Source organism: Rhinatrema bivittatum, chromosome 3 (genome assembly GCF_901001135.1).
Source record: "Rhinatrema bivittatum chromosome 3, aRhiBiv1.1, whole genome shotgun sequence".
Classification (NCBI taxonomy): domain Eukaryota; kingdom Metazoa; phylum Chordata; class Amphibia; order Gymnophiona; family Rhinatrematidae; genus Rhinatrema; species Rhinatrema bivittatum.
In genome coordinates, this window is record NC_042617.1 from 199722480 (window position 1) to 199742159 (window position 19680).

At 43.2% G+C, this 19680-nt stretch overlaps 1 protein-coding gene across 1 annotated transcript in view; it reads left to right on the plus strand.

The window, feature by feature from the left end:
- The first annotated feature begins 289 nt into the window (after positions 1-289).
- SFT2D1 (SFT2 domain containing 1) overlaps positions 290-19680 on the plus strand; it is a 64546-nt gene continuing 45155 nt past the window's right edge. The window contains exons 1-3 of the mRNA XM_029594113.1: positions 290-535; positions 17127-17213; positions 18697-18782. Coding sequence (XP_029449973.1) covers positions 473-535; positions 17127-17213; positions 18697-18782 — 236 coding nt within the window. The 5' untranslated portion in view covers positions 290-472. The remainder of the gene's footprint in view (positions 536-17126; positions 17214-18696; positions 18783-19680) is intronic.

Genomic DNA, 19680 nt, shown 5'->3' on the forward strand with positions numbered 1-19680 from the left:
GTTTTTTTCCCAGGCAGCTATATAAATGACATGCATTTTACGCTTAGTAAATATCTTATCCTTCTTTCCAGCTGCATGAGTTCATTTTCTGTTTCCACAGAACAGAAGGAGGACCATCTCCTAGCCATATCAACAGCGTAACATTTGCACAGTCTACAAAACTAAGACTACAAACGTATCCACCCCAACTATTTAATTATTCTTCCAAAATTAATATGGCCGCCACACATGTCACATCCGGTCATAAGGCTTTTGTTGTTGGTTTTTTTTTTTTTAACGACATGGAACCTTTTTCCGGACTTCCGGTGGCACGAGGCTTCCTGTTTAGGTTCACGGCGATAGCGCTATAGGCGTGGGTGGAAGTAAAGCGAGCTGGAGCTGTTGGAAGCGAAATAAGCCATTCTGTGCAGCTAGTTGTCGTGTGGGTGTGGAGTGGCAGTAGTCTCGGTGTAAGGCTCGGGGCCGGCGCGCCATGGACAAGCTTCGGAGGGTGCTGAGTGGTCACGAGGACGAGGAGCAGGGGCTGACATCTCAGGTACCGCCGCCGCGAGCCGCTGCTTGTGTGTGTGCGCGCGCAATGATTTGCTCCCCGTGAGCCGGCAGCGGGTGCATCTCGCCTCTGCGCTTAACTGTAGCAGCAGCAGCTGCGAGATCCCAGCCCAGCGAATTCCCCCCTCCCCCTACCGCCAGCGCTGCTGCTGGTGACAGATAAGGGCAAGGCTTTCTCTCTCATTTGGAAACATTGTTTTTCAATTTCTTGACGTGCACGTGTGTATCAATATATTTTGTTAACTGTTTTATTTAAACCATTTTATAATTTACCTTGGCATGCTAATAAAATGTCTTGAATCAGCTCCTGGAAACCAGTACAAGATAACTGTGCGAGATGTCCAAGCATTCCTGTGACGCGTACAGTGGTTAACCAGATTGTCAGAAGAATCCTTCCAAATGGTTTCTGATAGAGATACTGAGGAATTGGAAAATGACTTTGGAAAACCCCCTGAAAAAAAAAAGTGTGCATTTTAACATAACAGTGGGCAGGTGTCCGATAGTGTACGGGATGTAAAGGTACTACAACAGGGTTCTGAGTTACCGTTGCAAGATCATTTATGATTGAATTCCAGGTAACATGGTGAAAGGCTAAAGTTTTGCTGTATACATGGAAGTATTATGCTGATCTTCAGCACAAGGAAAGGGTTGAATTGATTTTATTTGTAAAGTTGCCTTTCAATAAAAAATTGCTGAAGGTTGTGTACAATCACCAGGATGGTTCCAAAAGTGAGGTTCTGCTTAAAGGCAACTTCAGTCTCCCAGATGTGGACTAGAGCCTACCTGTTGCAACATCAGATAGGAGTGGGGAAGTTCTTGATATCTTACAAGGGCCATTCCTTAGGCAACCAGTGGAGGATTCCACTGGAGAGGAAACCTAGGCTGAATCTGGTACTGACAAATGGAGGCAGTGTCTCTGGCCTCCTAGGGAAAATTACATATTTATAGACAGATCTTTAAGTGCTGGACATGTTCATACTAAGTGGTTCTACTTTCCTAGTGGAGAAAATCAAGTAAAATTCAAATGCCTGTCTCTAGTAGAGGAGGCAATATTTTGTCCTAGTATCAGAACCTTAACGATTCAATACATGTCTTGCAAGGCTTAAAATTGGGAAAACTAAGTGATGCTATCTGTCAAAATTCCAATAACTCCTTTGGTCCCAAAATAACACCCCAAGGGATAAGTTTGGTTAAAAATAAAAGCATATATCTGTTACTAGTACAGGTCTGTTTTGTTCTTGACAAGCACAGTAGGTGTTTTGGGTTGATATATAGAGCTGGTGTGGTTAAGAGCAGGCAATTGGGTGCCCACCAAATCATATTGACTCTTCTCCATTAAACCAGGTTTGTCTATATGGCCAGTAATTTTGTTTTTAAGAAGAGTTTCTACCATGTTGACCAACACTGACATCAGGCTCACTGGTCTTCTCCATGGCCCAGACTTTCTTGAATTCGCTCACTGGTTTTGCCTTCATTACTTCCTCTAGGAGGTTGTTCCATGCAGTTATTACAGGAGCTCTTGAAGAAGAGCTATGAAAAAATATGTGAGCATTTATTTGTATTAAAACATGGTTCCCTGCGATTTGCTCCTATAGCAAGGATGCTTAAACTGGTCTTTGGGAGGCATGGGGGTGAGCCATCCAGCCAGTTCGATTTTCAGGATATCGCTAATGAATATGCATGATATTTATTTGCATGTACTGCCTCCAATGTATGCGCATGTTTCTTATGCACATTCATTAGGGAATATCCAGAAAACCCAGATGGATGACTGGTATGAGCACTCCTGCCCTTATTGGAATGGTGTATTTATGCCCATCATGCTAAAAGACATTCATTCTAATCATAACAAAGTAGCTTAGGCTTAGGCAGAATGATGAATCCTGTGAAAATGGGGGGCAGGCCTGCGAAGCCAGCAGCCTTCGCACCACGGCGGTGCGCCGGCTGCTGGCTTTCGCACCGAATAGTGCCACTGCCGGCGATAATGTTAGTAATATTATCGCCGGCAGCAAAGACACCGCCAACTCCTCCCCTCCCCCTAATTTGTATTCTATCGCGTGCGAAAAGGCCCTTTTCGCACGCGATAAGCCTTTGATAAATGACTCCCCTTAGTTTGATAGTTTTACTCATGGTAATATTTATTTTAGTTTTTAGTGTCAGTTTCAATTACTTTGTATAATATGGTACACACTGTTTTGAAAAAAGGAGAAATATCAAATATTTATAAACAAATAAATAAATACTCAGGGTGATATCTGCTTCCCAAACAAGCACTGGCTTGGTTGTTTATAAAAGTGTTATTTTGGCTTTATAGCCAGTTGCATACCTTGATCCGTAGAATTGCATGTTCCTCAGCTAGTGAATCATGCTGAGAATTTGTAAAAGGCTTCTTAGTGGTCATGCTTTCAGAGCATCTAATGATCCAACAGTGAATATTTGTGTTACTTTCATGTATGGCTGGGGAAGGGGTAGTTCTTGATAAACTTGGCTGGGATCCTTGGATTCTTGGAATACTTTGTCTCTCTTTGCTTCTCTTTCTGAACTGAGAGTGTGGGGTTGTACAGAGGGAGGTCCTCGGGCCTCTGAAAATTACAGATGGGACCAATGACCACAGTCTGTGGCAAACTTATCCTGGTCTGGTAAAAGATTTGCTTCCTTATGAGAGAATTGTCTCCCCTCTCTCTCAACTGTTTCTCCATACAAATGATAGTTCTTTATTTCTACAAGCAGCAGCTGCAGTGACAAATGAAGACAGAAATGGGCTTTATGGTGACATGTCACATGAGTGCTGTACCAACCAAATTGTAGAATCACTGGATGACATAATAACTGAAACAACAGCCTGCTTGTATATAAATGTGTTTGCTGGCTCATGGTAGTGATTGAAGTTCTCCTTCTGGTATAAGTCTTTTGTATACACTGCAAGTATTCTTGTCGGCTTATGCCTAACTTTTATCTGAGTAAATACATAATATAAATACCACAGAACACCTCAATAATCCTTTAAAAGGTTACTAAAGCAACTGTACTATAATAAAAAGGGATTTTGTTTTCTTTTAATTAACATTTAAAAAATATTATTAACCCAAGAGAGGGAGGCTCAAAAGGAATATGAGAGGATGTGGACCCCTGGAACAGACCTCCAGTGTGGGTTACAGGAGCCAAAGCAATGGCAGAATTCAAGCATGCATGGGACAGACACAAAGGGAAGTAGGCAGAAGGCCACAGATGGATTAAGATCTGTAATAATAAGCAGGCAGACTGGGTGGACCGAGTGGTCCTTTTTCCTCTTTCATCTCTGAGGAGAGATTAGATTTTTGAAAATGACTCCTGCTTAATTATGCCCTCCATTTTGGTAACCAGCAAATCTCTGTGCCACTGTGCTGATGCCTATGGATATCCCCTTCAAGTATCACAGTGATACATGTTCCTTGTGAATACAGCGAAGAGAGTTGAAGAGATAGAGGTTTTAGAAACAGGGCATACCATAAACAAAAGGTGTATAATTTCTTTTTTTCTTACTTGAAAATAAGTGAAAACTAGGAATGGAGGAGTACCCTAGTGGTTAGAGCAGGGGGCTACGAACCAGGAGACCAGGGTTCAAGTCCCACTGTCGCTCCTTGTGACCTTGGGCAAGTCACTTTACCTTCCATTCCCTCAGGTACAAACTTAGATCATAAGCCCTCTGGGGATAGGGTAATACCTACAGTACCTGAATGTAATCCGCTTTGAAGTGCTGAAAAAAAGTGTGAAAAGTGGAACCTAAATATAGGTACATTAAAAATAGGTATATGAATAAGATCCTTTATGAAGTCAGTAGTATTGCAAAATTGCCCATGTCAAACAGTAATACTTTGTATTCACAGGCCAACTTCCAAAATTTAGATGGTAGGATGGAATCCCTGCTCTCCTTCCCCTTCCTTGCATGATTCACTGTGTCTGCTATACCAGTAGTTTCCCTCAATTAGTCAGATTTTCAGGATATCCACAAGGAATCGGCAAGACATGAATTTGTATGCCTCCACTGTATGCAAATTCATCTTCTAATTATTCATTGTGGATCTCCTAAAAACTCAAGTGAGTGGGTTCAGTTTGGGAACTATACTATATAACTCAAAGGCAGAGAAAGGGGACAGAATGATGGATTAGTGTAATTGAATTCTGGACAAGAATGCTGCTAATGGAGTGATGGTGTTGTCTAAACTTAATTCAAGTATTATGTAATAACATTTGTGTCATAGGCCTTGCCGGTTACATTTATACAGGGTTTCCCAAATCTGACCTGGTGATTCCATAGCATATCCACAGTAAATATGTATGATATCAATTTGCATACATTGAAGACTCAGTTTGTATAAATTTGCCTCATGCATATTTATTGTGGATATCCCAAAAACCCGACTTGCTGTGGTCTAATTGGGACAGGTTTGAGAAGCTTCCATGTATGGTGGCTTACCTCAACTAATATCCCTGTATCGCAGTGCTTTTCAACCCAGTTCTTGGGGCACACCTAACCAGTAAAGTTTTCAGGATATCCACAATTAATATTAATGTTCTCTGTAAGGGCTTCGCCCATAAAGTTCATGTTTTACTGTGAACCGATGCGATGTGCAAACGGACATCGGTATATAAGAGACATTAAATAAATAAATAAATAAATATATATTTCTTAAGATTACTCCCTTTTCAAATCCAAGCTCAAAGTGAGTCAGGTACTGTAGTTATTTCCCTACCCTAGAATATTTACAAACTAACCCCTAGATTCATCAAAATGCAGTAATATCGTATGCATGCAATTGTGAAAAAGGGGCATGTTTAGGGTAATTTTAGAGTTACTGCGCCACACGGTAACATAGCGCTTCACGTAGGTAATATTGCATGGTGCGGTAAACTTTTTGCGCCCCTCGATACTTCCTGTTTGATAAAGAGAGAGCGCCTATCTATAAAGCCTTCATAGAGGTCAAGTATTTATATCTCTATAAGAGGGATAGCTAATAGCTTGAGGTGAGGTGTTGGTTGTGGTTTATGGTTAAGGGGACAGTTTTTCATGTAGAGTGAGAAGTACGAACAGCACAGTACACCTCGGTAAAGATTTGATGTCATTTGGAGTGAGGAAAGTCTCACAAAGATGACATGTCTACTATGTTCTCTCGCTCTAGCTTGATGGGCTCTATAACAGGGTACCATTAAGCTAGGACGAGATAACATTGTACACAATTTCATCTTTGTGAGACTTTCCTCACTCCAGTTGACGTCAAATCTTCACCAAGGTGTACTGTGCTGTTTGTATGTCTCACTATGCATGAAAACCTGGTCCCTAAACCAACACGTCACGTCGAGCTATTAGCTGCCCCTCCTAAAGGCATATAAATAGGTGCAAACTCTGAAGGCCTCTCCAGAGTGTCTCTCGCTCTCTCTCGCTTGCTCTCTCCCTCTCCTCCAGCCCAGCAATGGCCGAAATGCAGTTTGAAAATTTTATCACGAATTGTGTTACCGCCAGATCGCACAACTTAACAGCAGGAAAAAAGGTGTAATTATTTCCGACATTAAAATCGTACGATATTGACCCTCATTTTCATAACTCCTACCCAAACTCCTTCCTAATCCTGCCTCTTCCCAAAATTTGCATTCGCGCTGTGCGCTAGTGCTATTATCACCTGCGTTATGGCGTTAACGCCATAACACATTTTGATGAATGGCCCTGTGAATATATACCTGAGGCAGTAGAAAGTGAAGTGACTTGTCTAAGGTCACAAAGAGTGGCAATGGGAGAAGTAGGTCTTGCACCCTGGCTTCCATGGTTCTCAGCCCTCTGCGCTACTAGCTATTCTTCCACTTGTGGGGAAATTTTCCTGGAGTACATATCTTAATTTTCAGGGTTAATCTGATAGCTTCTGGAGCTGTCACTAAGGTATATATTTTAAAAGCCCTGCGTGCATAAATCCTGCCGGATTTACGTGCGGAGGGCACTTGTGCCCCTATTTTGCATAGGCCGCTGGCGCGCGCAAAGCCCCAGGACGTGTGTAAGTCCCGGGGCTTTGCTTGGGGGGGCATGTTGGGGGTGGTGCGGCGTTCGGGGGCGGGGCCGAGTGCTCCGGCACAGCGGCCTGTGCCGGGGCAAGGAGCCGGCAACGCGCAAGTTAAGTCTGCCAGAGGCAGGTGTAACTCAACGAAATAAGGTAGGGGAGGGGGATTTAGTTAGGGCTGGGGGGTGGGTTAGATAGGGGAAGGGAGGGAAAGGTGGGGGGGGGGGACAGAAAAAAAAGTCCCTCCGAGGCCGCTTTGATTTCAGAGCGGCTTCGGAGGGAACGGAGGCAGGCTGTGCGGCTCGGCGCGCGCAGGCTGCCGATTTTGCGCAGCCTTGCGTGCGCCGACCCTGGATTTTTGTTTGTGCCGGTTGCGCGAACAAAAGTACGTGCGTGTATACTTTTTAAAAATCTGCCCCTAAGAGTTTTGCTGATTCCACTGAAAATTTCGAAATGTATATGTTTGCTCATCCATCAGAACAGAGCTAATTTTGCATTCGGAGGGTCCAATTGAATCTTGCTGATCTTGATTCCTTAGGATCCTTGGAGATGACAAAATTAAGATGGCATTGTTTTCAGATGTTAGGAGCACAGCAGTCCTGGAGCTCTATGGCAGGCTGCACCGTTATAAGTAAGCATATGGGAGAGAAGATAGTGGGAGTACAGTAGTGAGCTGGGATGGAGTACTCCACCTGATTTGCACTGTGGCTTCAGGTGTGTGGGTTGCTTTGCCTTGCTGCGCTTGTGTATGTATTCCCAAATTGGTTTATTCCTGTCCCCCTTCCCTTCCCTTCCCTTTTTTTTTTAAATCATTGTAACATTAATATGACTATCAAACAGCTGTCATGAGTTGGCTGCATATGCGGTTCTGTGAAAGCGCCACAATGGTAATGCAGATACTCTGGTTCACTGGGTCTACTCTGATTATCATTATATCGCTTCAACCCAAGTAAACATTACAGCATTCACCTTTTTCAAGAGGCAGTCTGCTCCTACCTGTTTCATAATCCCTTCCTTGTCTTGGCTATCCTGCTGGACCTAGTGTTGCTTCTGTTTTGCTAACTGTTGCCTTGAGGGGCTCTTCATAAGCATAAGAGAGATTTTTCAAGGTAGGGGCCTGTCTGTGTTGTCAAAGCCACTGAATGGGTTATAAAGTTTTTACTGATCTAACAATGCACAATACAGTAATAGCTTTCTGCGTTCCTTGACTTCATGAGAAATTCTTGCATGTTCAGTGGAATGTGTTGGGTCAGATTTACATTCTGTTCTCTCTCTTCATGCTGCATAAGGATACCAGTTGGAACAGATGAGGTAAGGAGTCCTGTTGCTGAATTGAGTGCCCAAGTGAACTGTGCTGCTCTTCCTGTGTCATTTTTCAATTTTAAATTCAATGTAACTAGCTTTCATGTGCTGTTGTCCAGCGTGGGGAGGGGAGGATATCAGTTTGCTTTTCTGAGTTTAAATGTCTTGTTGTGTTAAGTGTTTGTAAATGATTTAAGGTTACAAAATGACTGGATTTTATATTTATTTTTCAAAGCGCTTTGCATCACCTCTGAACCGCAGCAGAAGTGCTTTTCAATCTGTTTGTTCATCTGTTTGGAGGCATGATAACTGATTTTATATCTAGATGCACTGTGCAATGCAACCAAGCATTAAGAGCAAACATGGGGGACAGCTCTTGGGACCATTTCTACTGGGGACAGTTCATGTACATCACGGGAACTATTTGAAGCTGCAGGCGGGATTTCAGAATATCTTTGTCAAATCCCAAAATCAAAAAAGGCAAAAGCAATTAAAAAAAAACCCCCAAATTCTGCCTGATGCACTCAAAAAGGCCACAGTACGAATGGCAGGAAAACGTCAAACAAAATTAAGTTGGGAATGAAGAGGAGTGCCTATCTGCTCTAAAAAAACATTAATGAAAGTTCAAAGGGGTTCTCTGCCAAGCAGGGCTGAAATTAGCCATGACATGTGAGTGATGTCATTTGACTGTGCCAACGGACCTTTCTCTATTATCTCCTAGAGCTTTTGCTCTATTGAGCATGCGTGGAAGTTTCCATGCAGATGCTGCCTTGTGAACCTCAGTCTTTTTTTTTTTTTTTTTCATCCAAACTCCTGTACTGATGTGTTCTTTCTCTCTAACTAAAAGTAGTACTGTCTGTTTTTTGATCTAAAAACTCAACCTGAGTTGCCTTGTTGCTTCTGAAGCCCATCAACAGCGCTTTTCAGTGCTACCAAATTCTCATTCCCTGAAGGAGATGTGAAAACACTTTTAATGTATGCTTGTGCGTAACTCAAGAAGATTATCTGTTTCAGATCATTCTGCTGGCGACAAAATCCTTTTGGTTCGGAACAGGATTTGTACATGTGCCGGCTCCAACACATGGTGCTTTTTCTTACAGTGCTTCCATATGTTTGCTTTGCTGCGTGTTGTTGAAATTCTCATTTCCTCACTTGATCTTTTCGGTGGTTTATTTTTTTGATATAACTGTGTTTTCACATCTCCTTCAGGGAACGAGAATTCTAATCCAAACTGACAATCTAGCAGCAGTGTTCTGCATAAACAAGCAACGGGGAAGAGAGTTGTGGGCCCTCTGCCATGAATCCCTGATGCTTTGGGAGTGAGCTTGCAGCCACAAGTTGCTTGAAGAAAAGCTCTATCTATCTGGGATATCCAAAGCTGGCGAATTGCCTCAGCGGAGTGTTCGTTTTGTCCTCTCAGATGTTCTCTGGATCAAGCAGTGGCAGACGGATTATTCAGTTTCTGGGGGTTGCCTATCTATCAATTCTGTTCACATCAGAAGACAAGAAAGTAGAAAAATTCTGCCCCCTTCTTTAAAGCAAGTTTAGGTCCGTTTCAGATGGTTTTCTGTTCAAATGGGATGCAGATGTACTGCATGCTTTTCTTCTTTTTTCCACTGATGGCCAGAAAAGTGCAGAAAGCACTCAAGGATCAGGTGTGCTTGATCCTCATTGCTCCCATGTGGCCCAAACAAGTGTGGTTCTTGTACTCGTCCAGTTGTCAGTCAGTCCTCTGGTCCCTCTAAGATCCAGTCTGTCTCTTGTTAACTCATCTGTGACATCTGAACCTTTCCTCTTTCAGGAGAGAGTAAAGATTAAATCTATTGGGTCTCCTACCACATTGGTCTTGGACCCCAGTTGGGGGTCACTCATTGCCTCAGAAACTGCTTCAAAAGGAGCTCTCCTTCCTTTTACTGGCTAATGCAGTCGAGCCTGTTCCACCAAGGAAAAGAGGGTGAGATTTTAATCCAAGTATTTCCTGATTGCAAAAAAAACCCAAAAAAACCCCCATCTAGGATGGGATGCAGTCCCCCTAAGGGCCTTGAACAAATTTATCAAAAGAGTGTAATGCTTGGCCAGCTGCAGACAGCTCCTCGACCATCTGCACTTTCCCCAGATGCCAGGCCTTCCTCTTTGCAGCTTGAACTCCACCGCTACCATATGCGCCCATAAGTACAAGCGCGTGAGCATTCGCCTCAGTTATAGGCCCCTCAGCAGGAAACCTTAGTTAGTGCTGCTGGATGATACCATGGAGGCTGCCTATTAAAACCAGCTGTCCTATTTATTAGCGCCTCAGCCACAGGTCCTCCTGCTTTTGTAGTGTGTGTTGCTATTGTTGTTTCTGTGCTTGCCTTGCTGTTTCCTTGCCTAGCCCTGCCTGGCCCTGTTTGTTGGTTGTCTTGGTTCCCTGGGCCTTGTCCTTGTCTCGTCTGTCCATCCATCCGTCTCTGCCTTACTTCCAGTTCTGATCCTGGCCTTGGATTCTGACTACTCTTCTGGTCTGCTGCCTACCCTGACTTCAGCTTGATCCTCAACACTGCCTGCCCCATTCTTGATTTGAACCATGACACTGCATGCTCACTACCTGCCCTGACATCGCCTTACCACTCGACTTCGTGTGACCGCTCCTTACAGGACCCTTGCCTAAGCCCTGCTGGTCCCTGGCATCCAAGGGCTCAACCTGCAGGTAATGGGGCTGGGTGAAGACCTAGTCCTAGTTCTTATAAGAGCGTGTCCTCCAGCTGTTGGTGTGGGCCTTGTGGGTTTGTCTGTTTGGCTGCATCAAACCACGCCTCAGCCCAAGGGCTCACACCTGTGACAAAGAGAAAAGTTCAGGATGGTTTCCCTAGGTACCTTAATCCCCTTCCTTTTAAAAGGGTACTGGCTATGTTCTCACAATCTAAAGGATGCTTACATTCGCAAAGAGATTTTCCTCGGTCACAGGAAATATCTCTCGTTCATGGTGGGAGTCTGTTACTTCCAGTATCATGTTCTGCCTTTTGTGTTGGCATCTGCCCCATGTGTTTACAGAATGCCTAGCCATGGCAGTGGCACACTTATGCAGGCTGGGGTGCATGTTTATTGCTATCAAATGGGCCGATACAGAACAGTGCGCTCCGACGGAGTGCACTGTTAACCCGCCATTGGACGTGCGTTTTCCCTTACCCCTTATTCAGTAAGGGGCCGAAAACGCGTGTCCAACCCGCCGAACCTGATAGTGCTCTCAACATGCAAATACATGTTGATGGCCCTATTAGGTATTCCCACATGATTCAGAAAACAAAATGTGCAGCCAAGCCGCACATTTTGATTTCAGAAATTAGCGCCTACCCAAAGGTAGGCGCTAATTTCTTCCGGCACCGGGAAAGTGCACAGAAAAGCAGTAAAAACTGTTTTTCTGTGCACCCTCCAACTTAATATCATGGCGATATTAAGTCGGAGGTCCCGAAGGGTAAAAAAAGGTTAAAAAAAAAAAAAAATTGAAGTCTGCCTGCGGCTGTCGGGTCGAAAACCGGACGCTCAATTTTGCCGGTTTCCGAGTCCGTGGCTATCAGCGGGCTCAAGAACCGACGCCAGCAAAATTGAGCGTCTGCTGTCAAACCCGCTGACAGCCGCCGCTCCTTTTGCCCGTTTCTACTGCCGGGCCTCATTTAAATACTGAATCGTGCACACAGGCGAGTGGCCTGTGCGCACGCCGGAGAGGGGGGCGTTCGCTCGCTCTCCCGCGGACTTTACTGAATCGGCCCATAAAAGATTGACTGGTCAAGAGCGTTTCTCGGGCAGGAGCCAAGGAATTGATGCATAAGACCATCCTGATGTTGGGTTCATTGACAACTGAATCCATTACCTCAATTGGAGCTTTGCTAGACATGACTGGCAAAAGTCTTCTTTTCGCCTCAAAGGGCTACTGCCTTGATGTCTTCAGTGGAAGAGATACAAGTAAATCAGCAGAAGGCAGCATGGGAGATGCTGAGACTGTTGGGTCTCATGACATCAACGGTATATGTCACACCCATGACACTTCTCCACATGAAGAGAGCCCAATGAACCTTAAAGTCTCAGTGGCTGCAAGTCACTCAAGACTTATGAGAGAGGATCCATATGACATGATGACTCAGGTGTTCCCTGTCCAGGTGGCAAGACAATTCCAATTTTGTCAGAGAAGTTCCTTGGTGCTCCAGGTGATTCAGCATGCTCTAAAGATTTTCAGAGATCAGTTGTCGAGCAAACTTATTGTTTAAATGGGCAACCAAGTTGTGATGTTTTACATCAATAAGCATGAAGGTATAGGCTCATATGTTCTGTATCAGGAGGCTGCCCAGCTATGGGAATGAACCATATTTCAGAGTATGGTACTTGGGGCTGCATAGCTGGTAGGCATGGCAATGGCTGCAGATATAGAGTTGGGCCTTGGTACCCCATAAGTGACCCTTTGACTAGGGAGAAGCAAATTGGATTTTGTGCCACTGGGACACATCAGTGGTGGATCTATTCACGTCTTCATGGAACAGGAAGGTCCACTCTTCTGTTCTAGAAGGAGGGTACATGGCAAACTTATCTCAAATGCCTTAGCCCTGAATTGGGGCAGGTGACCGCTGTATGATTATCCTCCAATTCCACTAATAGTGAGAACTCTGAAACTGAAAGAAGACCAGGATACCATGAATCTCCTAGTCCCCTTTTGACTGAGATAGATCTAGTTCTCACTCCTTTGGGAGATATCCATCAGGGAACTGATCAGACTGAGGATTTCCCCAGATCTCATAAATCAAGAGGGGGGCAGGTTTGCTATTCCAATGTTGGATCCCTGTTACTTATTGCTTGGCTGTTGAGAGATTGTCTTTGCAACCCCTTGAGTTATCTAATGATGTGTCTTGAGTGAATTTAACTTGAAAAAAGGATTCCACTAGAGAATCCTAAGGATTTAAGTGGAAAGGGTTTCCTGTGTGAGCAAAAGACCCTATATCTTTTCTCCACACAAAAACTGCTTGATTACCTTCTACATTTGTCAGTCTGGTCTCAAGACCAACTCAGTAAGAGTTCATCTTGGTACCTGTCATAACCATGTAGAAGGTGAACTCATCTCTGTGCAGTCTTCAGTTATCCGGTTCATGTGGGAAGCTTCAAATGAAGCAGGCCTCGTTAGGCCTCCTGCTGTGTCTTGGGGCCTTAATGTGGTTCTGTCCCAATTGATGAAAGCTCTGTTTGAGCCACTGTACTCTTGTGACCTGAAGTACCTGACCTGCAAGGCTGTATTTTTGGAGATGGTCACTTCAGCATGCAGGATAAGTGAGCTCCAGGCTCTAGTAACTTATCCATCTTAGACCAGATTTTATCATGATAGAGTGGTCTTGCACATCCATCCTAAGTTTCTGCGTAGGTGAGGTTGGAAAACCATCTTAACTAGTCAATTGTTCTTCCAACATTCTTTCCCAGGCCAATTGTCCACAAGGTGAACAAGTGTTGCATAGTATGGACTGCAAAAGAGCCTGGAGTGGACTGAAGCCCATAGAAAACACCTAACTCTGTTTCCTTTGACTCAATCAGAATAGGAATTGCCATTTCCAAACAGACTACAGTGGCCCTCGAGTTACAACCGGCTTGACTTACAAACAACTTGGGTTACAACCAAAATTTTAGTTTTGAGTTACAACATGAATGCCGGCCAAGGCCATGTGTATCCGCTTGTGCGTGCGGTTGCTTCTAATTGGGCGTTTTTTCCTGTCAGTCGTGGTTTTTTGGGCTTGGTGGGTGAGACTTCTGTTCTGCTGTTGCAGTGATTGGCTGCTGCTGCCGATGAGGTCTGTCCATCTCAGGCGCACCCAGAGCTGCAAATGTTCACAGGAGCACATAGGCAGACCCTGCACGGCATTGCAGCAAGCAACAGCATCACTAGTGACCAAGGAAGCTTCTGTGCAGCAGCAGCAGGGGAGTGTAGCACTCAGCTGGCTATAGCAAGGTATCAGGAGGGGAGGAATGAGTATGCTGGGAGGGGGAAATGAGTGTTTGGGGCCCAGAGATGTGCTCTGAGGGGGTGGGGAGGGGGGAATCCTCCCCTTCCTGCAAGCCAAAGATGTAAACTTGAATGGTGAGTACAGTATGAAATTGCTGTTTCTGGTAGGCTAGGCACATTTTATAACTTTTTGGTGAGTACACGAGGAAAATTATAGATGTTTCTGGTAATTAGGCACATTATACCATCCTTTTTTATTATGAAAATGTTAGATAAGGGGTGCTTTGGGAGGTTCGGAGCGCATTATGGGTATTTCCATTATTTCTTATGGAAAAAGTAGTCTTCACTTACAACCAGCCCTCTGGAACGAATTGAGTTCGTAAGTCAAGGGTCCACTGTATATCTAATTGGCTAGCAGATTTCATCTCCATCTGTTATGCCCAAGCAGGACTTAATCTGGTGGACCACATCAAGGCTCACTCTTATCAGAGCCATGGCAGTGTTGGTGACCCACCCTTGATCAGTCCCCATGGAGGAGATCTGCAAGGCTGTGACATGAAGTTCTTTCCACGCATTCACATTTCACTACTGTTTGGACAGAGGTAACTGAAACAACAGTAGGTTTGGCCATGTTCTCCTCCAGAATTTGAGGGGTAGAACCCAACTCTTTTTCCCTCTTAAGACCTGTTGTTTTTGTTCCGGGCTGCTTCTCATAGGTTAAGTATAAACTGGAATAAAGGCTTGTTGCCAACAAAAATATTGTTATGCCTGGTGGCACTTGATATTGTTGTTCCCTCTTTTCCCATTGGAGACAATTTGTAGCTAGGGATTCCTCATGTGTGAAGATTGCCATCCCGTATATCCTCGGAGAAAGCAGAGTTGGTGCCTGTAACAGGTGTTCTCTGAGGACAGCAGGATGTCAGTCCTCATGAAACCTGTCCCCCTCCCCTTGGAGTTGGTTTCTCTGATTTTTAACTGCTAAAATACATCTGAAGGGACACTGCATGAATTTGTGGTGTAATGGCATGCATGAGCATGCCCAGTGAGGCACAGTCAATGTTCCAGAAATTTTGACATGAGTTTTCCATGGTGGGGTCCATTGAATGATGTCACCCATGTGTGAGTACTGAAATCCTGCGGTCTTCAGAGAGCACTTGTTACAGGTAAGCATATCAGCTTTATCTAAGGAAGTTGAGGAGATCATGAGTTCCTCCTGGAAGCCTTCTACCAGAGAAGAACTTAGTTTTAAATGGACAAGTTTTTCATCTTGGTGCTGAGCAAACTCCATGGACCTGTTTACCTGTGAAACTAAAGAGTTGCTCCAGTACTTGGTTTCCCTCTGGCATCAGTGAAAGTGCATTTTGGTTCTTTTTCAGTTTACCATATTTAAGTATATGGCAAAACATCATTTAGTGTCTAAGTTCATGAAAGGCTTATGGCATATCAGACCTCCGGTTACCAAACCACCTTTGCTGCGGGATCTCAACATATTGGCATAATTCATAAAACTGCCTTACAACCTGTTAGAATCGATGTCTTTGAAGCTCCTTACCTGGAAAATAAGTGTTTCTAATTGTGAACACATCGACTGAGTCAGTGAGCTGCAGGCATTTGTCCATTACTCACCATACATTCAGTTTTTCCACAACAGAGTGGTGCTTTGCACTCGCCCCCAAATTTCTGCCAAAAGTAGTTTTGGGTTTCCTTCTAAAACAAGTCAGTGTTTTGCCTATATTTGCAAGACATTCAGTGGACTGCAAAAGGATCTTGGCTTCTTATCTAAAGAGGACCCTGGAATTTGTTGCCAGAGGATGTGGTTAGTGCAGTTAGTGTAGTTGTGTTTAAAAAAGGATTGGATAAGTTCTTGGAGAAGTCCATTACCTGCTATTAAGTTGATTAAGAAAATAGCCACTGCTATTACTAGCAACAGTAACATGGAATAGACTTAGTTTTTGGGTACTTGCCGGGTTCTTGTGGCCTGGATTGGCCGCTGTTGGAAACAGGATGCTGGGCTTGAAGGACCCTTGGTCTGACCCAGTATGGCATGTTCTTATGTCTCAACCGCATTGCCAGGCTTCTCAATGTTTTATTTCTTATGATCATAACACTAAGAATAGCAGTTGCAAAGTAGATGTTGTCCAGCTGGCTAGTATATTGTCAAGGCTCATCAACTGAGCTGTGGCTCATCTATGAGCTGTGCCTGTCAAAGACATTTTAAAGTTGCAATTTGGTTATCAGTTCATACCTTCACATCCCTTTAATGTTTGGACAATCTACCAAGAAGTGACAATAACTTTGGGTAAGCAGTTTTGTGCACCCTGTTCACCCATTCTCCATGGAGGGGGAGGGGGTGCACGTGTGTGAGGAGATCCATTTTGCTTTCTTTCAGTAAGTGCTCCACTGCACCCTTCAGTTTGGGACTCCCTAAATCATGACTAATTCATCCTTGCCTGTTGACGGGAAAAGCAAATTTTCTTACCATAAATGGGATTCTCTATAGATAGGATGAATTAACCATGCGTAATACCTCCTGCCTCCCTGGAAAATTGACTATCAAGCTAAAGCTAAACTCCACAATCAACTGAGGGGCTCATGAGGCAGTGTCTGTGCAGGAGCTCCTGCACATGCTCAGAAAAAAAGATCTATGAGTTAAGAGAAAAGGATCTGTTTGCTGCTAGATGATGTTACCTATGTGTCATGGCTAATTCAGTCTGCTGTTTATGGAAAGCCTCATTTATAGTAATAAAACTTGCTTTTTCAGCAACTTTTAGATGCTGAAAGGAAAAATTCTGCCTTGAGGCTAATCATGGAAAAGGCAGAATACCAAATATCTGTAAATAAATGAAGGGCTTCATCAGTCAGGTGACCAATGAAATTATTCTTGTCTAGGCTGACAGCCACTACTAAAGCTGGAAGGAACAAAATCCAACTGCTTGTATCAGGAGGTCTTCAAGGTGTGGTATTGAACTTTGACTCATGGGATTACTCTAGTGGACACACCTGATGGGGAAAGAAAAATGCTCTGGCAGATACGGGAGTTAAGTTGAGAGTAGCTGAAGTCCATGGTTAAGAAACTTCCTTGTTGGGGAAAATTTAAACTGTAATGTTATAGTGCATTTGGTACTTTCACATTAGGGTAAAATGAAAATTATTTTATAGCTAAGGTTGAAAACTGCAAACTATACACAAATAGATGTATTTCACTCTGGTGACAGGAAGGATATGTTTATTGAGGCATATCCTTTTTAATGCCCTTTTGTTCTAATCTTTTTTTTTTTTCTGCTTCCTTTTTAAAGGTCTTGGATTCCTCAACACTTAGTTTTGGTACTCGAGTAAAATGGTTTGCCATATGTTTCATTGCCGGGGTTTCATGTTCTATTCTAGTAAGTGATATATATATATTTTTTTTCTGTTTACCCTAATAGTGATATGAGTTTGATTTTTGCATAAATATTTTTGGGCAACAAAATTTGGGTGATTACAGATTGGTAGGGGATAAATGTACTAGGGACAACATAACTGGTTGGTTAAAAGTGCTTTAGAATGAAAAATAGAAACAGATGGCAGATAAATACAGTTAAAGTCCATGTTTTTTCTTACCTGCTGTAATATAGAACTTATTGATTATTAGCTTTACCCTTCTTTTGCTACCACTAAGATCCTTTCTTTTTCACTCACAGCTCACTTTGTCTCTTTCTCTAGGCGTGATTTCCAGTAGTAGAGCATACTACACCTAGATGATGCCTTCCCAGTGATTTGTACAGAGATGTTTAGCATTTTTTTCTTGCTGCTTCTCTTTCCTCCTCGGCAGTATTGCGATCTGTTCTTTCCTCGCTGCCTTGTCACACCAACATCACAAAGCAAGGTTCTTAATGTGTTTTCAGGACTGTGTGAAACTGGGCACTTCTAATTCTCTTTGCTAAACGTTTCCTGGGTTGCATGCACTGAAACCCCTCAGCAATATTTATTACACTTTAGTATTTCTTTCTCTGACAAGCACTCATGGGGTGGAATAGGGTTTTAATTATATAAGGTGCAGATACAGGTACTATAGTAGAGCACCATTTTGTCCAAAGATCTGTTAATCGGAAACTCATCTGTAAAAAGTCGTACCCCCTGGGCTGTGATCTGTTATCCTAAAATTGGTTGGAATTATATGATCAGTTATCTGAAATTCTTTTGTTGGAAAACATTTCTATTTTCTGGAATATCCATTATTTGGGGGAAAAAAATCCATTAACTAGAATGGCCTGTACTTTGTAGTCTGTACAGAAGTTAATGGATTAAGGTGAGAATCTGTGGGACAGTTCGATAGAAGTCCACCCGCAGGCAGAGAATAAACTGGCATTAGTTTTCAATGAGCAGATATGACCCATTAGAGTCATAAGATTTCTAATGCCCGCCCTTTCCTCTTCAAGTCTCCCTATAATAGTGCTGGGAGGAGGGGAGTCTTGTAATATAAGCTTTACTGGAAGTGATTCTCAGAAGCTGGTGCCCACTTCAGCTACTATTTTCCTGGAGCTTTGATAGCTTTCTCAGCTGGCGTATCAGAGGAAAATTGTCATTTCCTTTGCAGTGATATTTGATCTCTCTTAATTGCATTAGAATAATAATTTGAATACTTATTGAAATGTTCTCAGCTGAATGCCCATTTATCATATTTTACTTCCCAGCAGAGGCCGGTGCCAGGATGTTGAAATTGACTTTTGCTAGTAACTTCTTTGTATAGAGATCTGTTAGCAACAGTGTGCTGCCTTACTTCTTAAAAATGTAAAATATGTACATTATCAGAAGGTTTATAGTTAGCATTATCAGAAGAGTCCATTTTTATTTTCTTTAACTATGCAAATATTTTATCTTGTCTAGGGAACAGGATTACTCTTTCTTCCAAAGGTTGGCACAAAAGTGTTTGCACTGTTTTACACGCTAGGAAATATTGCTGCATTGGCCAGGTATGTATACCATTCCCATAATTATGAAGGGTAAGAGCTGGCAATTAACAAATGGGGAGGGGACCTAAGCGTAATTCTCAGATGACCTGAAGGTCTTGCCAGTCAGTGTGATTATAGCAGGAGTAACTAAAGCAGTCTTGAATGTGTAAGGAAAGATATCCCCAATAAGGAAAAGGGAGTAATATTGCCTTTGTACAGGTCACTAGTGGTTCCCTACCTGGGGCATTGTTTAGTTTTGGGTATCGCCTCCTTTGAAAGGATGGAAGCAGTTTTCATTTCATTTCTCATACTTGGGAGTAAACCTGCCCATAGAAGTGTACAAAGTATCAGCTATATGTACACAAAACCATGCATAAAACCCTCAAAACTTAAACTAAAATTGTAATTAAAATCTCTCAGCCCACTCTGTTACCTTCCCAACTGTCATAGCCCAGTACACAAATGCTTCTACCCCACTCTTACAATCCTTCACTGTACCACCACAGGGTACCAGTTTCCCTCTACTCACTTTCCCAGCATTAAACAAGCTGCCTGGAGACAGTCGGGGTTTTCCTTTTTTTTTTTTCCTGAAAGCTAGGTAGTTTGGTTCCAACCTTATGTCTCTAATGGAGCTGATTTTCCACAACTGACATCCTGCTCCCAAAAAGGTTTTTCTGCGATAGATTACCTTTTTGTAACCCCCATATAGAAGGAACCTGCAGTAACGTAGGTTGATGTGAGCTTAGATTATGCTTTGGGATGCAACAGCTTAACGGCCTCTGTAAATACCCAGGCCCTACCCCCTTGATAGCCAGAAAAATCAAAATCATCTTGGATTTCCCTTGTCTCTCTTAGGCATCCAGTGAAATCAGCACAACATTAAGTTTACAAGGACATCTATAATTGCTCTTTGCCCCAT